Below are 17,592 nucleotides of genomic sequence, written 5' to 3'. Positions count from 1 at the left end.
TTCTTGGCCGAAACCTCAAAAGTTTATGCAGTGAGCAAAGGTCCCATAGCTTTCTTAGAATTAAACGCACTCGTGCATTTTTCAAACAGAAAAAATCCTGTTTGAAAGGGTAGACAGAATGTTGAGTCTTACTTGACGGCAGCCAGAGATGCCAGGTTTTCCTCTCTAAAACTGGAAGATTAAAAAACCGCATTCCCATTGTGCTTAACTGTCTGAGGTGATGACCTAAGGGGATCCTTTTGGTGCAATCATAGAATTTCAAGAAGATTATGGGACTGTCATGGTTTTCTTTGCCTACATTTAAAACTTCAGAGTTGTCTATCTGATTTTACAATCCGTGGACATTCTTCCCTTGTTACTGAGCTCCGGGTTTTATGTAGGGCCCTCAGAGCTCTGTGCGGAGTGTTGGGCCCAGTGCTGGAGAAAGGTCACTGTGCTATTTTTGCCTGTACCTTTTGATTTCCATGCCCTCTGCCCTGGAAAATCCGTTTTGTTATCCTCCAGATTTTATTTCTTGTGGAGAAGGAATAAAGCCATGGGAAAAATTCCCTCATTTCTTTCTTTCTTTTTTTTGAGATTTTATTTATTTATTTGACAGAGAAAGATCACAAGTAGGCAGAGAGGCAGGTAGAGAGAGGTGGGGGGGAAGCATACTCCTCGCTGAGCAGAGAGCCCGATATGGCGCTCAATCCCAGGACCCTGAGATCATGACCTGAGCCGAAGGCAGAGGCTTAACCCACTGAGCCCCAGGTGCCCCACCCCCTCATTTCTATTTCATGATAATTTCACAGTTTATGAATGGGTGATACTAGAGGCTGATTAAAAACAACCACATCAGGAAGGCTACAGACTGTCATAGGATTGCATTGCACAAAAATCATCGTTCAGCTTTTTAATTTTGTATACACAGAAAACATTGGCAGAGCAGGTCAGCCTGCTGGTTTGTTACTTTGAAAGCTGTTTGCTTTTCAGAGTTTTCTCCAGGTGGTAATTTCAGCTGTTTTTGGGAAAGTAACATGCAAAAGTGAACGTTTAAACCGCGTGGCTGGTGGTGGGAGAAGGCTGTAACTTGTTCTTAAATTTCTCTTTAGTGTTGAAATATGGGAAAATAGTTGAGAGCCATGGCTTTTACTTATTTAAAGAGTTATTCATTCATTCGAGAGAAAGGGAGGGAGTAGGGGGAGAAGCAGAGGGAGAGAGAGAATCTCAAGCAGACTCCCCACCAAGCACAGAGCCCATTGTGGGGCTCGATCCTATGACTCTGAGATCATGACCTGAGCTGAGACCAAGAATTGGACGCCTAATCATCTGAGCCAGGCAGGCGTTCCATTAAACAGATTTTATCACTTGAGGCAGTAAAGTGAATTTGGCTTCTCATCTTTGTAAAATAGAATACCTTTCAGATCATGTTATCAAGATGCTGAGTTTCCCTTATGTTTTTTTTTTCTCTTTCATTGCTTCCCTTTGATGTGGCTGCTGTGTTGACAACCCTTTCTACTTTGGCTGCTGAATTTTTGTTTCCATCATTAAGGAAACCTCCCAAGGTAAGCAGTTGATGTGGAATTTTGTGTGCGTGCATACTAAGGGTGCAAACATCCAGGACTTCATTCATCACAGTAACCCATGTGAGAAGAAAAATCGACATTTTAATTAAAATTTAAACCATGAGAAAACAGTAAAGACATAAAATTAGAATGCTCCTCTAGATTTGCAAAGCATTTTTTTTTTTTTAAAGATTTTATTTATTTATTTGACAGACAGAGATCACAGGTAGGCAGAGAGGCAGGCAGAGAGTGAGAGAGGAGGAAGCAGGCTCCCCGCGGAGCAGAGAGCCCGACGCGGGGCTCGATCCCAGGACCCTGGGATCATGACCTGAGCCGAAGGCAGAGGCTTTAACCCACTGAGCCACCCAGGCGCCCCGCAAAACATTTTCATACATTATTTCATTCTTGGAATTAATGCTCTGGTCTTCAGAGCAAAGCAAAGCAAGTTCTCTTTGCTCTGGCCAGTCTTCAGTGGTTTGTTTACCAGAGAGTAACCCGTAAGTTAGAGAGTAGGTGGGGGAAAGAATCTGAGAAGGGGGATCTGACTGATCAACTCCTGAATAATTGAAGGCTGATTTTGTTACCGGTGAGTATTTTATTGGGTATCAAAGGGACGCTTAGTGCCAAAAGGATGGAGAAATTCAACCAGTCCCTGACCAGTAATGCTGGTTATAACTTCGGTCTCTGAGATGGAATCAAGACAGGCTGATCACCCCCACTCTCCATTACATGGTCAGAATCTAAGACGTGCTGGGGGAGGGTAAGGCATCTAGAGTAGATTCGGCTTACTTGCCTCTCAGGCTATAAAGAAAAATCAAACTTAGCTTTTACAAGTGGAAACTCACCAAAATGCTAAATATTATCCTTTATGGTTACTGAAGGCAATATAGGAATGGTCCTTGGCACTAACGGTTCAGCTCTAGCACGGAAGGTCCACCTGGAACAAATTGCATGAGATCTTTTAAGAACGAGGAAATATATCATGTTATAGAAACGTAAGCACTAGCATCAAGCCAGCCCTGAGGAATTAGAAGGTTCTCCCTGAGCACTTCCTGACGTGGACATAGTCCCAAAAAGCTGCGACCAAAAAGGTGTCTCTACTACTCGGAAAGATGTGAGTTTCCCCCTGAGTAGCTCTTCCTTCCCTTGCTGTTGGTCCAAGAGCTTTCAGAGCAGATTGTCGACCTTGTGATGCATTTAATTCTTTCCCCACAGAAAAAAGCAATGAAATCCTAAGCAGTTTGACATATGGCTCCTTGGTGAAGGAGAAGCACTGAAATTAAGGGTCACAAAAACACATTTTAAAAAATCACTAATCTCTTTATACATAAAGATTTTCTGGGTTATTTTCTATTCAGTATTTAGAGCTTAGTGATTTCCTGAAGGGTTCTATTGATAGTTCCTAAGAAGTACCATGAAATTTTCAAAGTAAAATCAATGTGAAATCACCACATTTAAATATATATATGTATATGTCATAAGGCATATCTGAGAAGTATAAATATGGTCTTGAAATAAGTGACACAATAGAGCCATATTTTGAAAAAAAGACATTAAAATAAATAAGGTCTTTTCTTGCAGAAACTGTAAACATTACAGCAAACAGGAAAGGGAAAAGTGTTTTTCATGATGATTACATAAATGAAATCTTACTGATTTTAAAGAATGAGAGTTTTTGCAAATGACATATCTGATAAAGGGTTACTATCCAAAATCTCTAAAAAACTTACCAAGTTCAACACCCCAAAAATAAATAATCCAGTTTTAAAATGGCCAGAAGACATAAATAGACATTTTCCCAGAGAAGGCATTCTGATGGCTAACAGAGAGTGAAAAGATGTTCATCAACACTCACCTTCAGAGAAACACAAATCAAAACCATGATGAGATCCCACCTCACACCTGTCAGAATGGCTAAATGAACAACACAGGAAACAACAGATGTTGATGAGGATGTGGAGGAAGGGGAACCCTCTTGCACTGTTGGTGGGAATGCAAGCTGGAGCAACCACTCTGGAAACAGTATGGAGGTTCCTCAGAAAGTTAGAAATAGAACTACTCTGCAACCCAGCAATTGTACTACTACGTATTTACCCAAAGGGTACAAAAATAGAGATTTGAAGGGATACATGCACCCTGATGTTCATAACAGCACTATGAACAATAGCCAAACTATTGTATTGAAAGAGCCCAAGTGTCCATTGACCCATGAATGGATAAAGAAGATGTAGATATGTATACAATGGAATATTATTCAGCCATCAAAAAGAATGAAATCTTGCCATTTGCAATGATGTGGATGGAGCTAGAGAGTATTATGCTAAGCGAAATAAGTCTGAGAAAGACAAATACTATGTGATGTCATTCTTATGTGGAATTTAGGAAACAAAACAGATGAACATAGGGGAAGGGTGAAGAAAAGAGAGAGGGAAACAAACCATAAGCGACTCAGTGATAGAGAACAAGCATGAGGGTTGATGGAGGGAGGTGGTGGGGGATGGGATGACTGGGTGATGGACATTAAGGAGGGCACTTTTTGTGATGAGTGCTGGGTGTTATATGTTAAATGATGAATCACTAACTTCTCCTGAAAACAGTATTACACTAGATTAACTAGATTAACTAGAATTTAAATAAAAATTTGGATAAAAAATAAAACTGCTTTTTAAAAATGGAAAAAAATAACTAAATAAAACAGATTTTTTTTTTTGACATGAATAATTAGCAAAATCGTCAAAGACTGGTTGGTTCAATTTAAGAAGAAATTTTTCTGGGAAGGGGGCAAAATGCTACATGAATGAGACCTGATACTGCATTCTAATGGGGGCGGGAGGGAGAACATAGGCACAATTTAGTATAAAATCAGTTGTGTTAAGGGCCACAAGAGGCATAATATTCATGGAAGTCATAGGATGAAGGGTCTCATTCTGACTTTTGCCGATCTGAGGACAGATACGACTGGAACTAATATTAAAACTTACGCTTGAAGGCACTGGAGAAATTCCAAGTTAGTGAAGATTTATCAAATAAAATCCAAGAGATGGTGGAAATTTAGAGAGGTCAGCCTGGTTTTTGAGTGTATGCCATTCACATAGAGCAGCTTAAAGGCAGACCAGTGTTTCTAACTGCCTCGTGTGATCTGGCGAGCCTAAGAGGGCAAAAATGTTGGAGTTCATGACCTGTACCCCTGAAGCAAATAATACATTATATGTTAATAAAAATTTAAAAATACATAAAAAGAAATGTTAGAGTTCAGAGTTTATCAGAGGTAGAATCCTTGGTAAACTCTTTATACTTTGGGTTGGCTAAGTAGATAGAGATGCAGCTTTGGGTGCTGTATAAAGATGAAACAGAACTAAACCTGCCTTCACATGGATTACTGTGTGGTTATAAGTTCTTTACGTGATCAGGAAGTCTCAAGCACTAAAATTAGATCAAAGTGATCCTAGAATGGGACATTCCCACAGGCACCTGGCAGAAGCAAGTGTAATCCCAAGTCTCTAAAGATTTCACAGACCATTTTTAAAAATATATTTTATTTATTTATTTGAGAGAGCAAGCATGAGAGTGGGGAGGGTCAGAGGGAGAAGCAGACTCTCTGCTGAGCAGGGAGCTCAATGTGCGACTCCGTCCTGAGACTCTGGGATCACGACCTGAACAAAGGCAGTTGGTTAACCAACTGAGGGACACAGGTGCCCCTCCACAGACCATTTTAAAAATACAGTGTCTGGCACACAATTAAAGAGGTGCATTACAAGATAAGGCAACATGAACGGGAAATAGCAAAAATAATAAAAAGTAGAAATAGACCCACAGGTGCTTCAGATGTTCAAACTGTTAAACATGAACTTTAAAGTAACTATGCTTATTATATTTAAAGTGATAAAAGATAAGACTTCAAAATGTTGGGAAGGACTAGAAATTACAAAAAAGTGACCAAACAGATTTGGAAAATAACCCAGTAGAAGTTCTCCCCCTGACAGTCCCAAAACCAAAATTGAGAACTAGTGTTTGGGTTTAGCAGCAGACTTGATGCAGCTGAAGAGAGAATTAGATAACTAGAAGATAGGTTAGCAGAAATATCAAAATGAAATGTAGAAGAGACAAATTGTGCTGGAACAACTGAATGTTAGCATTCAGAGAAATGAATTTAGATACAAACTTTATTCCCTTCATAAGAATGAACTCAGTTTGGATTGTAGGCCTAAATATGAGATGCAAAACTGTAAAACTTCTAGAAGATAGTGTGGGGGAAATCTATGAGATCTTGACGTTGCTGACGACCTTTTAGATGCAACATCAAAATAAAATTGATTAGTAGAATTCAATAAAAGTACAAACTTCTGCAAAGTCTCCATGAAGAGAATGAAGAGAAAGCCACAGACTGAGAGAAAAGGTTTGTAAAACATATCTGATAAAGGACTCTTATCCTTCATATACAAAAAACTCTTAAAATTCACCAGTAAGAAAATGAACTACCCAATTAAAAGATGCAGAAGACCTGAACAGACACCTCAGGAAAGAAGGTGCACACATGGGAAACACACAGATGAAAAATGGTTAACATCATATGTCATTAGGGAATTGTACATTAAAACAATGATGAGATGCCACTGCACACCTCTTAGAACAACTAACCTCTTGACAATACCAAGGCTGGTGAGGAGCTGCTGTGGAGCGCCAGGAACTGCCATTCATTGCTGGTGAGAATGAAAAGTGGTCGAGCCACTTTGGAAGGCAGCTTGAAAGTTTCTTACAATGCCAGACATATTCTAATCATTTAGCTATGTAATAATGCTTCTAGGTTTTTACCCAGATGAGTTGAAACTTTGAGTCCATACAAAAACTATACATGAATATATACAGTGGCTTCATTTATAATTGCCCAAAACTGAAAGCAAGCAAGATGTTCTTCAGTAAGTAAATGGGTAAACAAACTGTGGTATATCCATACAATGGAATACTGGGTGAATTAACAAGCCATGGAAAAAACATGAAGGAACTTTAAATGCATATTGATAAATCAAAGAAGCCAATCTGAAAAGGCTTTATACTGTATGATTCCAACTATATGACATTCTGGAGAAGGCAAAACTACAGGCATTACAAAAATTACAGTGTACCTGGGACAGGACCCCACAAAACATGGCAGCTACAGAACGACGGTTGGATGTGTGAGGAGAGGAAAGAAAAAAAGAGAGATTTGCTGGAGCAGAAGGACACTCACCAGTTGAGCAGGAAAAATGGTTCGAGTCCAGCTAAGTTTTTACTCCCCTTCACTGATGGACAGAGCCACTTTGCTAGATTAAGCCAGAGAACACAGTGTGTCCTGATTCCATTCTCAAGACAATCCAAATATCTGACTGGTCCATTATCCAGATGCGTGTGTCTGGCTTGACCCCGAAGTGCCCATGAGATTTTATAAACCTCACCAGCACCATGGATTCTCTTGTCATTGATTTGTATTTTAAGGAATATTTTTTTGTGTAGTTGGTTTGGGCAGTTGTTGAAATTTTGTCTAATTATTGAAATTTTGTCTGATTATGTGATAATGGTAAATATGATAGTCACCTACCTGCAATATGTGCTGTTACTATTATTGTAGGGATTTTATGCATTTTACTAAGAAATGTTCTAAGGTAGGGTTACTGATTAGGAGAAGGGAGGGGCTGCCCTTCTGACTATTTGGGTGAGTTTGCACTATTCTTACTCAACTGTTGTGCAGGAGAGGTCTCATATTCTTTATATTTATCCCTGGTACTGTACTCTTAGAATGCCATTTCCATTGTTACTATTAATAGTATCTATCTTTAAATCAGTACTTACAATATGCCAGATTCACTTTAAATCCAAATAAAAATCAATGAAAACTTGGTTGTCTTCAAAGAGAAAAAAAAAATCAGTGGTTGCCATGGGGAGTGAGAGGAGAGAAGGGGTGAATAGGTGAGGTGTGGGATGTTAGGGCATTGAAACCACTTTGTGTAATACTATAATGGGGTATTTAAAATTATGCATTTATCAAAACTCCAGAACTGTATAGCTCAAAAGAGTGAATCCTAATGTAAACTATGGGAATTAGTTATTAATGATTTATCAGTATTGGCTCATCAATTATAACAAATATAACACACTAACCAGGTTACTAATAGACGAAACTGATGGGAGGTACCACAAGAGGAGGTATATGGGACCTCTGCATCATCTGCTCAATTTTTCTATATACCTAAAACTGCTTTAAAAATAGTCTGTTATTGGGGTGCGTGGGTGGCTCAGTGGGTTAAGCCGCTGCCTTCGGCTCAGGTCATGATCTCGGGGTCCTGGGATCGAGTCCCGCATCAGGCTCTCTGCTCAGCGGGGAGTCTGCTTCCTCCTCTCTCTCTCTCTGCCTGCCTCTCTGCCTACTTGTGATTTCTCTCTGTCAAATAAATAAATAAAATCTTTTAAAAAAATAGTCTATTATTTAAGAAAATAATTTATTGTACCAACAGAATATAAAAGAAAAACCGTATGATCATCTCAGTAGATGCAAAAAAAGAACATTGACAAAGTTCAACACTTATTTATGAACAAACTTGAAACAATCTAGAGAGACGCAGAAACTTAATGTTGTTAATGGCATCCTTTAAATATCTACAGCTGTCCTCATACTTAGTGGTGAAGGACTGACTACAAAGATATTATTTTAGCCACTTCCACTTAGCATTGACTGCATTTCCTAGCCAGTGTAATAAGGCAAGAAAAAGAAATAAAAGATACTCAGAGTGGAAAGGAGGAAGCAAAAACATCTTATGTACAGGCAATACAGTCACATACCTGGAAAACATTAAGAAATCTCCAAACAAGTTCCTAGAACTTATAAATGGCAAGGTGGCAGGGCAAAGGTCAAAAATTCAAATTGTATTTTTCTATACTATACTAATGAACAATTAGAAAATAAAATATAACAGAAGCCCGATAATTTACAGTAGCTTCAGAAACATTCAGTACTTAAGGATATACTTTAAAAGTTGCACAAGACCTTTTTATTAAAGCCTCACATATATTTGGTCATTTGATTGTAGATGGATATGCCAAGAGACGAGCATCAACTGTGTTCACAGAATGACAGGGCACAGAGCTGGACATGAAAGGGAGTCTTGGGTGACAGATCTAGAAAGAGGTTGAATGCAAATCCAGCTCTGGAAGGCCTTGATGCCGGGGTTGGCCCTTGATGCCTTCATTGTGTCTCTACCACTTATTTTGACCAAAGCAGTGGACTAGTTTAGGCTCTGCTTCAGTAGGCTAACGTGAAAGCAGAACATAAAGTTTTGGTTGGAGGAGTAGGGGAGCTGGAGATGGCGTTCCATAAAACGTACCAGAAGAGAGGTAGGAAGGGCCTGCGCTGATGCACTGCCAGGAGACTGGAGAAGAGGAAGGGTCAGATTATCAAAATGTTGCAGAAATAGAGTATCCAGGACTTGGATCCTGAGAGCATATAAGAGACAATATAACAAAGAGGGTCAGAGTGGACTTTGGAGTTTGAAACAGAGTGGCTGAAAAGAAGAAAGAGCTGGTTTGGGGCAGGGAGAAGTTGATGCGTTGGGTTTGAAAATGGGTTGAATTGGGAATGGTTGGGAAAGCATCGGGTATGGAAGCCCCGCAGTTGCGCAAGGTTTGCAGTCTCTGCCCTAGGAAGGTCGGGTAAATTCTGGTAAGGAGGAGAGAAGAGATGGAAGGAAGGGGTATCTATTACATCGTCCAGGAAGAGAGGATTGAGAGGGACAGAAGACAGGAGAGAATAGAGTCTGGGCCTTAGGAAACAGCCTGCTGTGGAGAGTGCGGAGCGTAAAATGAAGGGACACCAGACATTCACATGGGGCCTGGCTGGTGGCGGTGACACCTAGGAGCATACCTAGACACTAGTTCTTTCCAAATTAGGTTTCTTTTGTTCTAAAAGTTATTTTTTCTGGTGTTAAGTTATTATTATTATTTTTTTTTTGGTGAGAAGATGAAGATACTTCTGTGGTTGACTTTTAAAAGTTAGATCAAAATTTTTTTAATAGTTTGTGTACGTTGCCTGTTAGGGTGGAAAGGGAAATTTATATTTGTATAAATTGTCCTGCTCTATGTATTTGTGGACTGTTCTGTTTGGCACATGTTACATTTTGTAAGTGTGGACTCCTGAGCAGAGACATTAATTTTAGCACAGTCCAAGTACATACCTTTAATCCTCTCACCAGTAGCTCTTACGAAATATTTATAGGAATGTGTCCTATTTCCCTTAAAAAGAAAAGCATTTAGACAAACATAGAGACACCTGCTTTATGCCTCCTTGTTAAAATGAAACAAAGCAAAACAGAAAACAAAGAGGCTTTGTCTCCTAATTTTCAGTATCGAGGTGGTGTGTTTTTCTTGATCGGTGCGACTAGTTTTGAGTCCAGGGTTTTGTGTTAGGGGTATGAAGGCTTGTTGGTTGAGCCACCTTCTTGTAGACTTGGTGTTTTGGCAGGAGGTGGTACAGAGGTAGAGGACAAGTGTGTAGAGAATCACTGCTTACGCCATCATGCATGCTCTGTTGCTCAAGAACAGGGATTTGTCCTCAGTCCCAATAGCTTTGCCTTTAGAGAGGAGCAGGTTCCAGTTCACCCTGTTGGACCTCAGAATGTCTGTCATGTTCTAGGAACCTTTACTTTTCGTGCTTTGTCATGTCTGGTACAAGTGTCTTACTTTCCCGAGGAGCTATATGGAACCGCACAGAAGAACAAGTGAGTTCTTCCTCCTTTTCCTGTTCTCTCCTCTCTGTCGGTATTTACTGAACACCTTCCATGCGCCCCGGGAGCACGGCAGAGCCGGAGTAAGTTTCTGAACTCAGACCCTTCAGACCCTCTTATTCGAAGAGGAGATGGATGGGAGGGAGTGAATTTGGCCAGAACCGTGCAGTGACAGAGCTTGGCTCCGGTCCTAGGCCTTCTGATCGCCTGCACGTTCGGTTACACCACGGGGGTGTCAAGCAGGTTTTCTGTTTGTTGGGTTTTATGGAGCAAAGGTAGGAGGAAGGGGGAAGAGGGAAGAGTTTGGGGAAGATAGATAGATAGATAGATAGAAAGGTCTGGAAGATCGCTTCCTTTTTTTACTCAGTTTCCTTTTTTTCCTGTAACTCTCCACCATTGCGTTTATTACCTCAGAAATTGGTGGATGATTTATCTGAACAACTCGATGTTAATTAAGCTCACCTTAAGTGTTTTTGAATTTTATTTATAAGTATGATTAGGAACTACTGAACTTCAAGGTCTTTGATCCCTCCTCTTTGTCCATAATTTTGTCAGCAAAATCATGAGCAGAAGAAAATGACATTACAGTGCCGATAGTATCCTTTGAGAAGTCAAACCAGTGTACCCAAAATCTGACTTGGCAGAAATTGCTCAGAGGAAAGGAGGGGACAGTCTTGTGATGTACAGCTTACACCATCTCATTCACCTTTTACGGTCTATGACTGTTGGCATTTTCTGTTGCCTCCTCCACTTCACTTGGTGAATTTCCGAAAACCAAGGGTTGGCCTCCCCTGAGAGGAATTCCAGACCTACGCTGTCTGGGACAGCCGCCGCACAGCCACATGTGAGCTTTGAGCATGTGCCAAGTGACTGGTCAGGACCGAGATGCGCCACACATGCAGAAGGCACACCAGACATCAAAGACTTAGGATGAGAAAAGTCTATCTAAGGTAACTATTTTGGATAGATCAGGTTAAGTAAAAAATATTAAAATTTTATTTCGTCTAAGTTTTGTAACGTGAAACATTTTAAATTGCATACGTGGCTCACATCCTGTTTCTGTCGGACAGCCCTGTTGCCGTCAGACACATGGCTGAGGATGCAGCAGCTTTTCGGCGTCCGTGCAGAGCCCTGTGCTGGCTGCTTCAGTTTAGTGCAGCAGCCCTGCCGCGGTCCCTTACACTTCTGCCTTGAGATCCGCGTCCGAGGGCGTGGCTCTGTGTAGACTCAGTGCTAGCATCGCCTTCCTGCTGTGTGTTTTTCCTAGGAATCATTTTTTTTTTCCTTATCCATTCAAAAGTCATTTCATAGACAAGTGTTCATTGAGAACATCTGTGAAAAGTCTTGTGTGAGCAGGTTGTGGGGTTGAAGAGGTGATTTAACTGGTGGTCCCTGTCCTCTAAAAATCCACCTGGGGGGCTCAGTCAGTTAGGCATCTGCTTCGCCTCAAGTCATAATCCCAGAGTCCTGGGATGGAGCCCCGCATCGGGCTCCCTGCTCAGTGGGGTGTCTGCTTCTCATTCTGCCTCTGTCTGCTGCTCCCCCTCCTTATAAATAAAATCTTTAAAAATAAATAAAGAAACCTTCAGCCCCATAGGTAACAGAAAATAGATTATGATAAACATCATTCACTAGCTCAGTATTTTACGACTTCAGAGGAAGAAAGGCTTCGCAACTACAAGTGGGTTCGAGGAGTTCCTTCACGTATGGGTATGGTTTCAAAAGGCAGAGGTATGGGACAGGAATCAAGATGTATTTGAGGAACAGAAACAAGGTAATTGATGTTAAAGAAAAATTGTTTCGGGATGCCTGGGTGGCTCAGTTGGTTGGGCAGCTGCCTTCGGCTCAGGTCATAATCCCAGCATCCTGGGATCGAGTCCCACATCGGGCTTCTTGCTTGGCAGGGAGCCTGCTTCTCCCTCTGTCTCTGTCTGCCATTCTGTCTGCCTGTGCTTGCTCTCTCCCTCTGACAAATAAATAAAATCTTTAAAAAAAAAAAAAGAAAAATTGTTTCTCTAGTCAACAACGTTGATTCAGATGTATGGCATTTCCACAATAAGTGATTCTCTCATTCTCTTTGGACAACAGGTGGATATCCTGTAAGGCAATTCAGCTGACACTAATCATCCAGAGTTAGCCCAGATGGCATAGGTTAAGGACTCGGTCCCACTTTAGGCACTATAATCCCCAGTCGTGTGTCCCCAGGTTACCCACACTTCCATCTGACTTTGCCACAAATCAGGGCTTCCCAGGACACCCTCCTCAGGTTCAGGAATTTGCTAGAATGGCTTACAAGATTCAGGGAAACATTTGCTTAGGTTTACTGGCTTACTATAAAGGCTACAGTTGAGCAGCCAGATAAAGAGATATGTAGGGCTAGGTCTGGAAGCGTCCCAAGCACTGTACCTTCTATTCCTCTGGAGTTGGGATGTGTCACCCTTCTAGCACGTGGATGCATTCACCAAACCTGGAAGCCCTCTGAATCTTGTTATTTTGCTGTTTTAATGGAGGTTTCATCCTGCAGGTATGATCAGTTATTCTAATCTCCAACTCCTCTCCTTTCCCCAGAGAACTGGTGGGTATGGGGCTTGACGCTTCTGGTCAAGGCTTGGTCTTTCTAGCAGCCAGCCCCCATTGTGAAGCTATCTAGGAGTCTACCAGCAGTTTCTTCATTTAGAAAAAAAGAGGCCTCTATCACTAGGGAAATTCCAAGGGATTTAGGAGTTCTGTGTCAGAAATAAAGGCCCTTGTGTCACTCACAAAATTCCAGGGGACTTAAGAGCTCTGTATCAGGAACCAGAGAGGAAAGCCAAGAATATATTGGTTTCACAAATCACAGCTGCCTTGGGAAGTGCAAAGTCTGGTTGGATTGTGGAAAGCAGTTGTGCATTAAAATACTGGGAAAGGGGGCACCTGGGTGGCTCTGCTGGTCAGGCGTCCCGATTCTTGATTTTGTCTCAGGTCATAATCTCAGGGTTGTGAGATCAAGCCCCATGTTGGGCTTGGAGCCCAGGGTGGAGTCTTGCTTGATGTTCTCTCCCTCTCCCTGTGACCCCCCACCCCAATGCACATGTTGACGCGCGCGCGCGCACACACATGGATGCTATCTCTCTGTCTCAAAAAATAAAGTGAAGAAAACTGGGAAAGTAGGTAGCTTATGGAGGGTTTGGGCGTCTGGTCTCAGTCTGGTAGGCTGTGAGGAATCGTTTAGGATTTTTGTATAAGAAAGTTAACGTGGTCACACTAATCATCAGGGAAGTGTAAATGAAAACCACAGGGAGATAACCCCCGCACCAGTCAGAACGGCTACAGTCTTTTGATAACACAAGAAGCAGCAAGTCTTGGCAAGGACGTAGAAGAAAAGGAACCTTTTTTGCACTGTTGGTGGGAATGCACACTGATGTAGCCACTGTGAAAAACAGTATGGCGGTGCCTCAAAGAATAAAGAATAGAACCGCACTATGATCCAGTGATTCCGTTACTTGGTATTTACCCACGAGTACAGAAACACAAACTCAAAGGGGTATAAGCACCTTATGTTTACAGCAGTATTTCCTACAATAGCCAGATTATGGAAGCAGCCCAGTGTCCATCCATTGATGAAAAGATAAAGAAGATGTGATGTGTGTGTGTATTTTTTACTAATATATAAATAAATAAAATACATAAATAAAATATTATATAAATATGTTTTTATTTATGAAATATAAAATATAAATACATAAAATAAATATATAAGTATATATAAATATCTGTAAGTATAATGGAATACTATTCAGCAATAAAGAAACAATGAAATCTTGCCATTTCCAACAACACAGATGGATCTAGAGAGTATCATGGTAAGTGAAGTCAGTCAGTCCGAGAAAGACAAATACCATGTGATTTCACTCATGTGTGGAATTTAAGAGACAAACAGTGAAAAAAGAGACAAACCAGAAACAGACCCTTGATTGTAGAGAACAAGCTGGCGGTTGCCAGAGAAGAGGTAGTTGGGGGACGGGTAAAACAGGTGAAGTAGATTTTATTTTATTTTATTTTTTATTTATTTATTTTTTTAAAGATTTTATTTATTTGACAGAGAGAGATCACAAGTAGGCAGAGAGGCAGGCAGAGAGAGAGGAAGGGAAGCAGGCCCCCTGCTGAGCAGAGAGCCCGATGCGGGACTCGATCCCAGGACCTTGAGATCATGACCTGAGCCGAAGGCAGTGGCTTAACCCACTGAGCCACCCAGGCGCCCTGAAGTAGATTTTAGAACTGAGTGATAAAGGGATTAAGCAGGACCAGAATGGAATGTGGGGATGAGTTGGCATTCATTGCTTAGGCCCTGCATTGCTTAGGCACCATGGATTTGTACATTCACAGTGTAAAAGGTGAAGCTCTGTGCTGTTACGATATTGGTCTCAGATTGGGAAAACTCATTCCTGCTTTCAGATTTATTGAAACTCTGGGTGGTTTTTGCCTGTGGTGCTTTTGCCCTCACGGCTGTTGATACCCCCACCCTTCCTTCCGTCCTGTATTCAAGGGTGACCCAGCTGGTTACTTTTCCTTTACCGTCTCTCATGTTTACTTCTTCTGCTAGTAGTCGGGAGTCTTAGTAGCAGGGAGTGACCAGAACCCAGACTGGACGGACTGGAAGATTAGAATGAGTCTGAGACGTGTCAGCTAAAGGACGGGAAGCGGCTGGGGTTCACATGCCGTCGCCTCTCCCTATCTCCCCGTCTCTGTCTCCGTTCCCATGTGGCCCCTCATTTCTCTGTCTCACTGCTGTCCAGCTGTGTCGGCTTCTCTGGCTCATGTGTTTAGAAACATGGACTCCACATGTCCCAGATTTTACAACTCTGGTCACGCGAGAGACTGGTTTGACTTCCTTTGTCCCAAATCCCCAAATCCCAAGTCAGACACTCACTTTAGGACCAGCTAACTATGGCCAAGAGATTAGGGAACTGAGCAGTCCACTTTGAGCACCTGTGTGCTTTTCCTGCCTCCTCCCCTGAGCAAGCATTTATAGAATATACGATTGTATGTGCCCCATAAGAACATGGCAGTACCTCCTGGGAACCAAGTGGCTGGAGTGGTAGTTAGTACAATTCTCCAAAGTAAAGGTGCTATTTCTCAAATAAATAAGGTATGGGGTTCTGTCCCTCTCCCCAAAAAGTGCCTTTAACTACAGCTTCTTTCCATCCCCGCTGAGGCTGAGAATGAAAACCTTTTACCTTCATCAGAATGATTTGCTAATTGGCCTCTTGGTCTCTGGTCTTCTGTCCATCCGGTCCCTCACCCACATTGCCGCCGCAGTGATCCCTCCGAAGTGAGAGCATGGCCCCATCATCTGCCAGCACACGAAAGCCCAGGCTTCTCTGTAAGGTGCACGAAGCCTCCCACAGCGCACTTGGCCACGTTCTTCACTATTGCTTACCTACCCCCTGCTCTTGCCAACGACTCCAGTCAGGTTCACCTTCTTTTCTCCTTTCTTGCCAGCTTCCTCCTTTACCTGGAATGCCTTTCCTACTTGCCTTCTTAATGATTATCTGTCAGAATTTACCCCCAGCTTTGCCTTCTCTAGAAACCTGAGCCTTGCCCCCAGTTCCTTCACCCCCGTCTCACGGTGCAACTGTTCATCTTTGTAGGTCTACACTGCCTTCTCCCTACCACACTCTTCCCTTTTCGTGGTGACTTCCCTCTGTTTGAGTGTGAGGGCTTGACAAAAAGGAGGCTCTTAGCTTCATAGATGCTTATGACCAAGCCAAACCAGGTCTTCAAAGAGCCACCTCCCCAGGTCCCCTAGGAATCCAGACTGCCGTGTAGAGTGACACTTGCCCATAGCTGTTTCCTCCAGGAGATCATGAATTCCTGGAGATGGGGAGCCCCTTGGGGAGCGTGAGCAGGAGCAGATAGGCTCAAGTTAGGGCTTGGAGTTCGTGCTGGCAACGCCGCTCTTACATGTCGCAGCGGTTGGAGATGGTTGAGGGATCAGACAGGCTTCAGTGACCTGCTCTCCTTTCTGTTTTAGTCCTGCTTCTTCAAGGTGAACGATATTCAACTCCTCTTTTTTTTTTTTTTTTTAAATGACTCTTCCCATCTCTGACTTAGGAGAAAGCGATGGAAGGGAAAAGTGTTGAAACTCGGCACCAAGAGGAAAATTTTGACATGCCATGAAATAGAGTAATTTTGTGGGGGGGTTCTGATTGAATTCTTAGAGCAGTGCGGTGAAATGCAAACAAATTTGGCACTTGTCTTTCATACTAATTGTGGCCTTTCAACTCGACAGAATTGAACATTCGCAAGCCAGTATTTATAAAACTGGAGACATGGGGGTCTGCGAAGAGATCTTGGGCGCAGTTTCAAAGTCGATAGTTGCCAGGACGGGCTGCCCTAGCAGCTGGGTCTGCAGATGTGGACAGTGGATGAATTGTGCAAAGAGAGGAGGGTGACCGTATAGAAGGAGAGGAGAGAGACACACTCCTTCATGGAAAGCAAATCACGTTCATGCAGAGTGGGAAGCCCTTTCAGCTCCGGATTTGGGACATAGGGGTGGGTGCTTTGCATGGATGCTTTCGCTGCTGACCTCAGAAACTATAGGATCTCGTCCATTTATGGCCATGGGGACTTTGTTGCCTTTTTACTTTCCTCTCTTTACTTTGTTAAGAAAACCAATCTGACTACTGTGTCGATACCTGTAGGAAATAAATCCACACAGTCCTTGGCTTGGGGGAGGTTCTAGCTGGATGAGACCCTGACACGCTGAGAATGGTACCTGGTGCATTACAAACCCTCCCCAAGTGGTAGCTGTAGTACTGTCTGGGGAGAGGGGTCCAGGAGCAGATGCCATCAGAGCTGATCATGGCAGCTGCCGGTCCTGCGTTATTGTTCTACGCCAAACCTTGTATTGGCAGGTATTTTGTGTAAATTCCCACAATCCCAACTGAAGGTAAGACGGGTAGTTACTTCAGTAGAGGGTATATTAGAGAGGTTATGCTTTTGACTAAGACAGCACGGAGGAGGGAAGTTGAGGAAACGTTGAAGGAGGCGACTTTTGGGCAGGACTTGAAGAATGAGCTGTGGCTCCCTGGGGAGGGAGGTGAGGAGAGGGAAATAGTTACAGGAGGGAGGCACTGCCTCATGGGTCTACATTCTGTTTCTTCCCTTTGCCCCTGGACTTTCCACTGTCCTTTATACACCCAGAGGCTTTCTTGGTCATTGGTGGAAACTCCCAGAGCTGAAGATCTGACTGACCCTGGACATAACAGATGAATAGGGAAGCCTGCGGAGTGCAATCCATGAAACACAATCCCATA

The 17,592-nt window shown here is 42.4% G+C and overlaps 1 protein-coding gene across 4 annotated transcripts in view; it reads left to right on the top strand.

Annotated features, from left to right (window-relative positions):
• The window catches only part of KIF13A (kinesin family member 13A), a 204,700-nt gene that overhangs the window by 82,160 nt on the left and 104,948 nt on the right, over nucleotides 1-17,592 (top strand). For all 4 annotated transcript variants that reach the window (XM_032341186.1, XM_032341184.1, XM_032341185.1 and 1 more), the window contains exon 3: nucleotides 1,532-1,544. In XM_032341186.1, the coding sequence (XP_032197077.1) occupies nucleotides 1,532-1,544 (13 nt within the window). The remainder of the gene's footprint in view (nucleotides 1-1,531; nucleotides 1,545-17,592) is intronic.

The sequence above is a fragment of the Mustela erminea genome, chromosome 4 (assembly GCF_009829155.1).
Source record: "Mustela erminea isolate mMusErm1 chromosome 4, mMusErm1.Pri, whole genome shotgun sequence".
Classification (NCBI taxonomy): Eukaryota; Metazoa; Chordata; class Mammalia; order Carnivora; family Mustelidae; genus Mustela; species Mustela erminea.
This window is presented reverse-complemented; position numbering and strand designations above follow the sequence as displayed.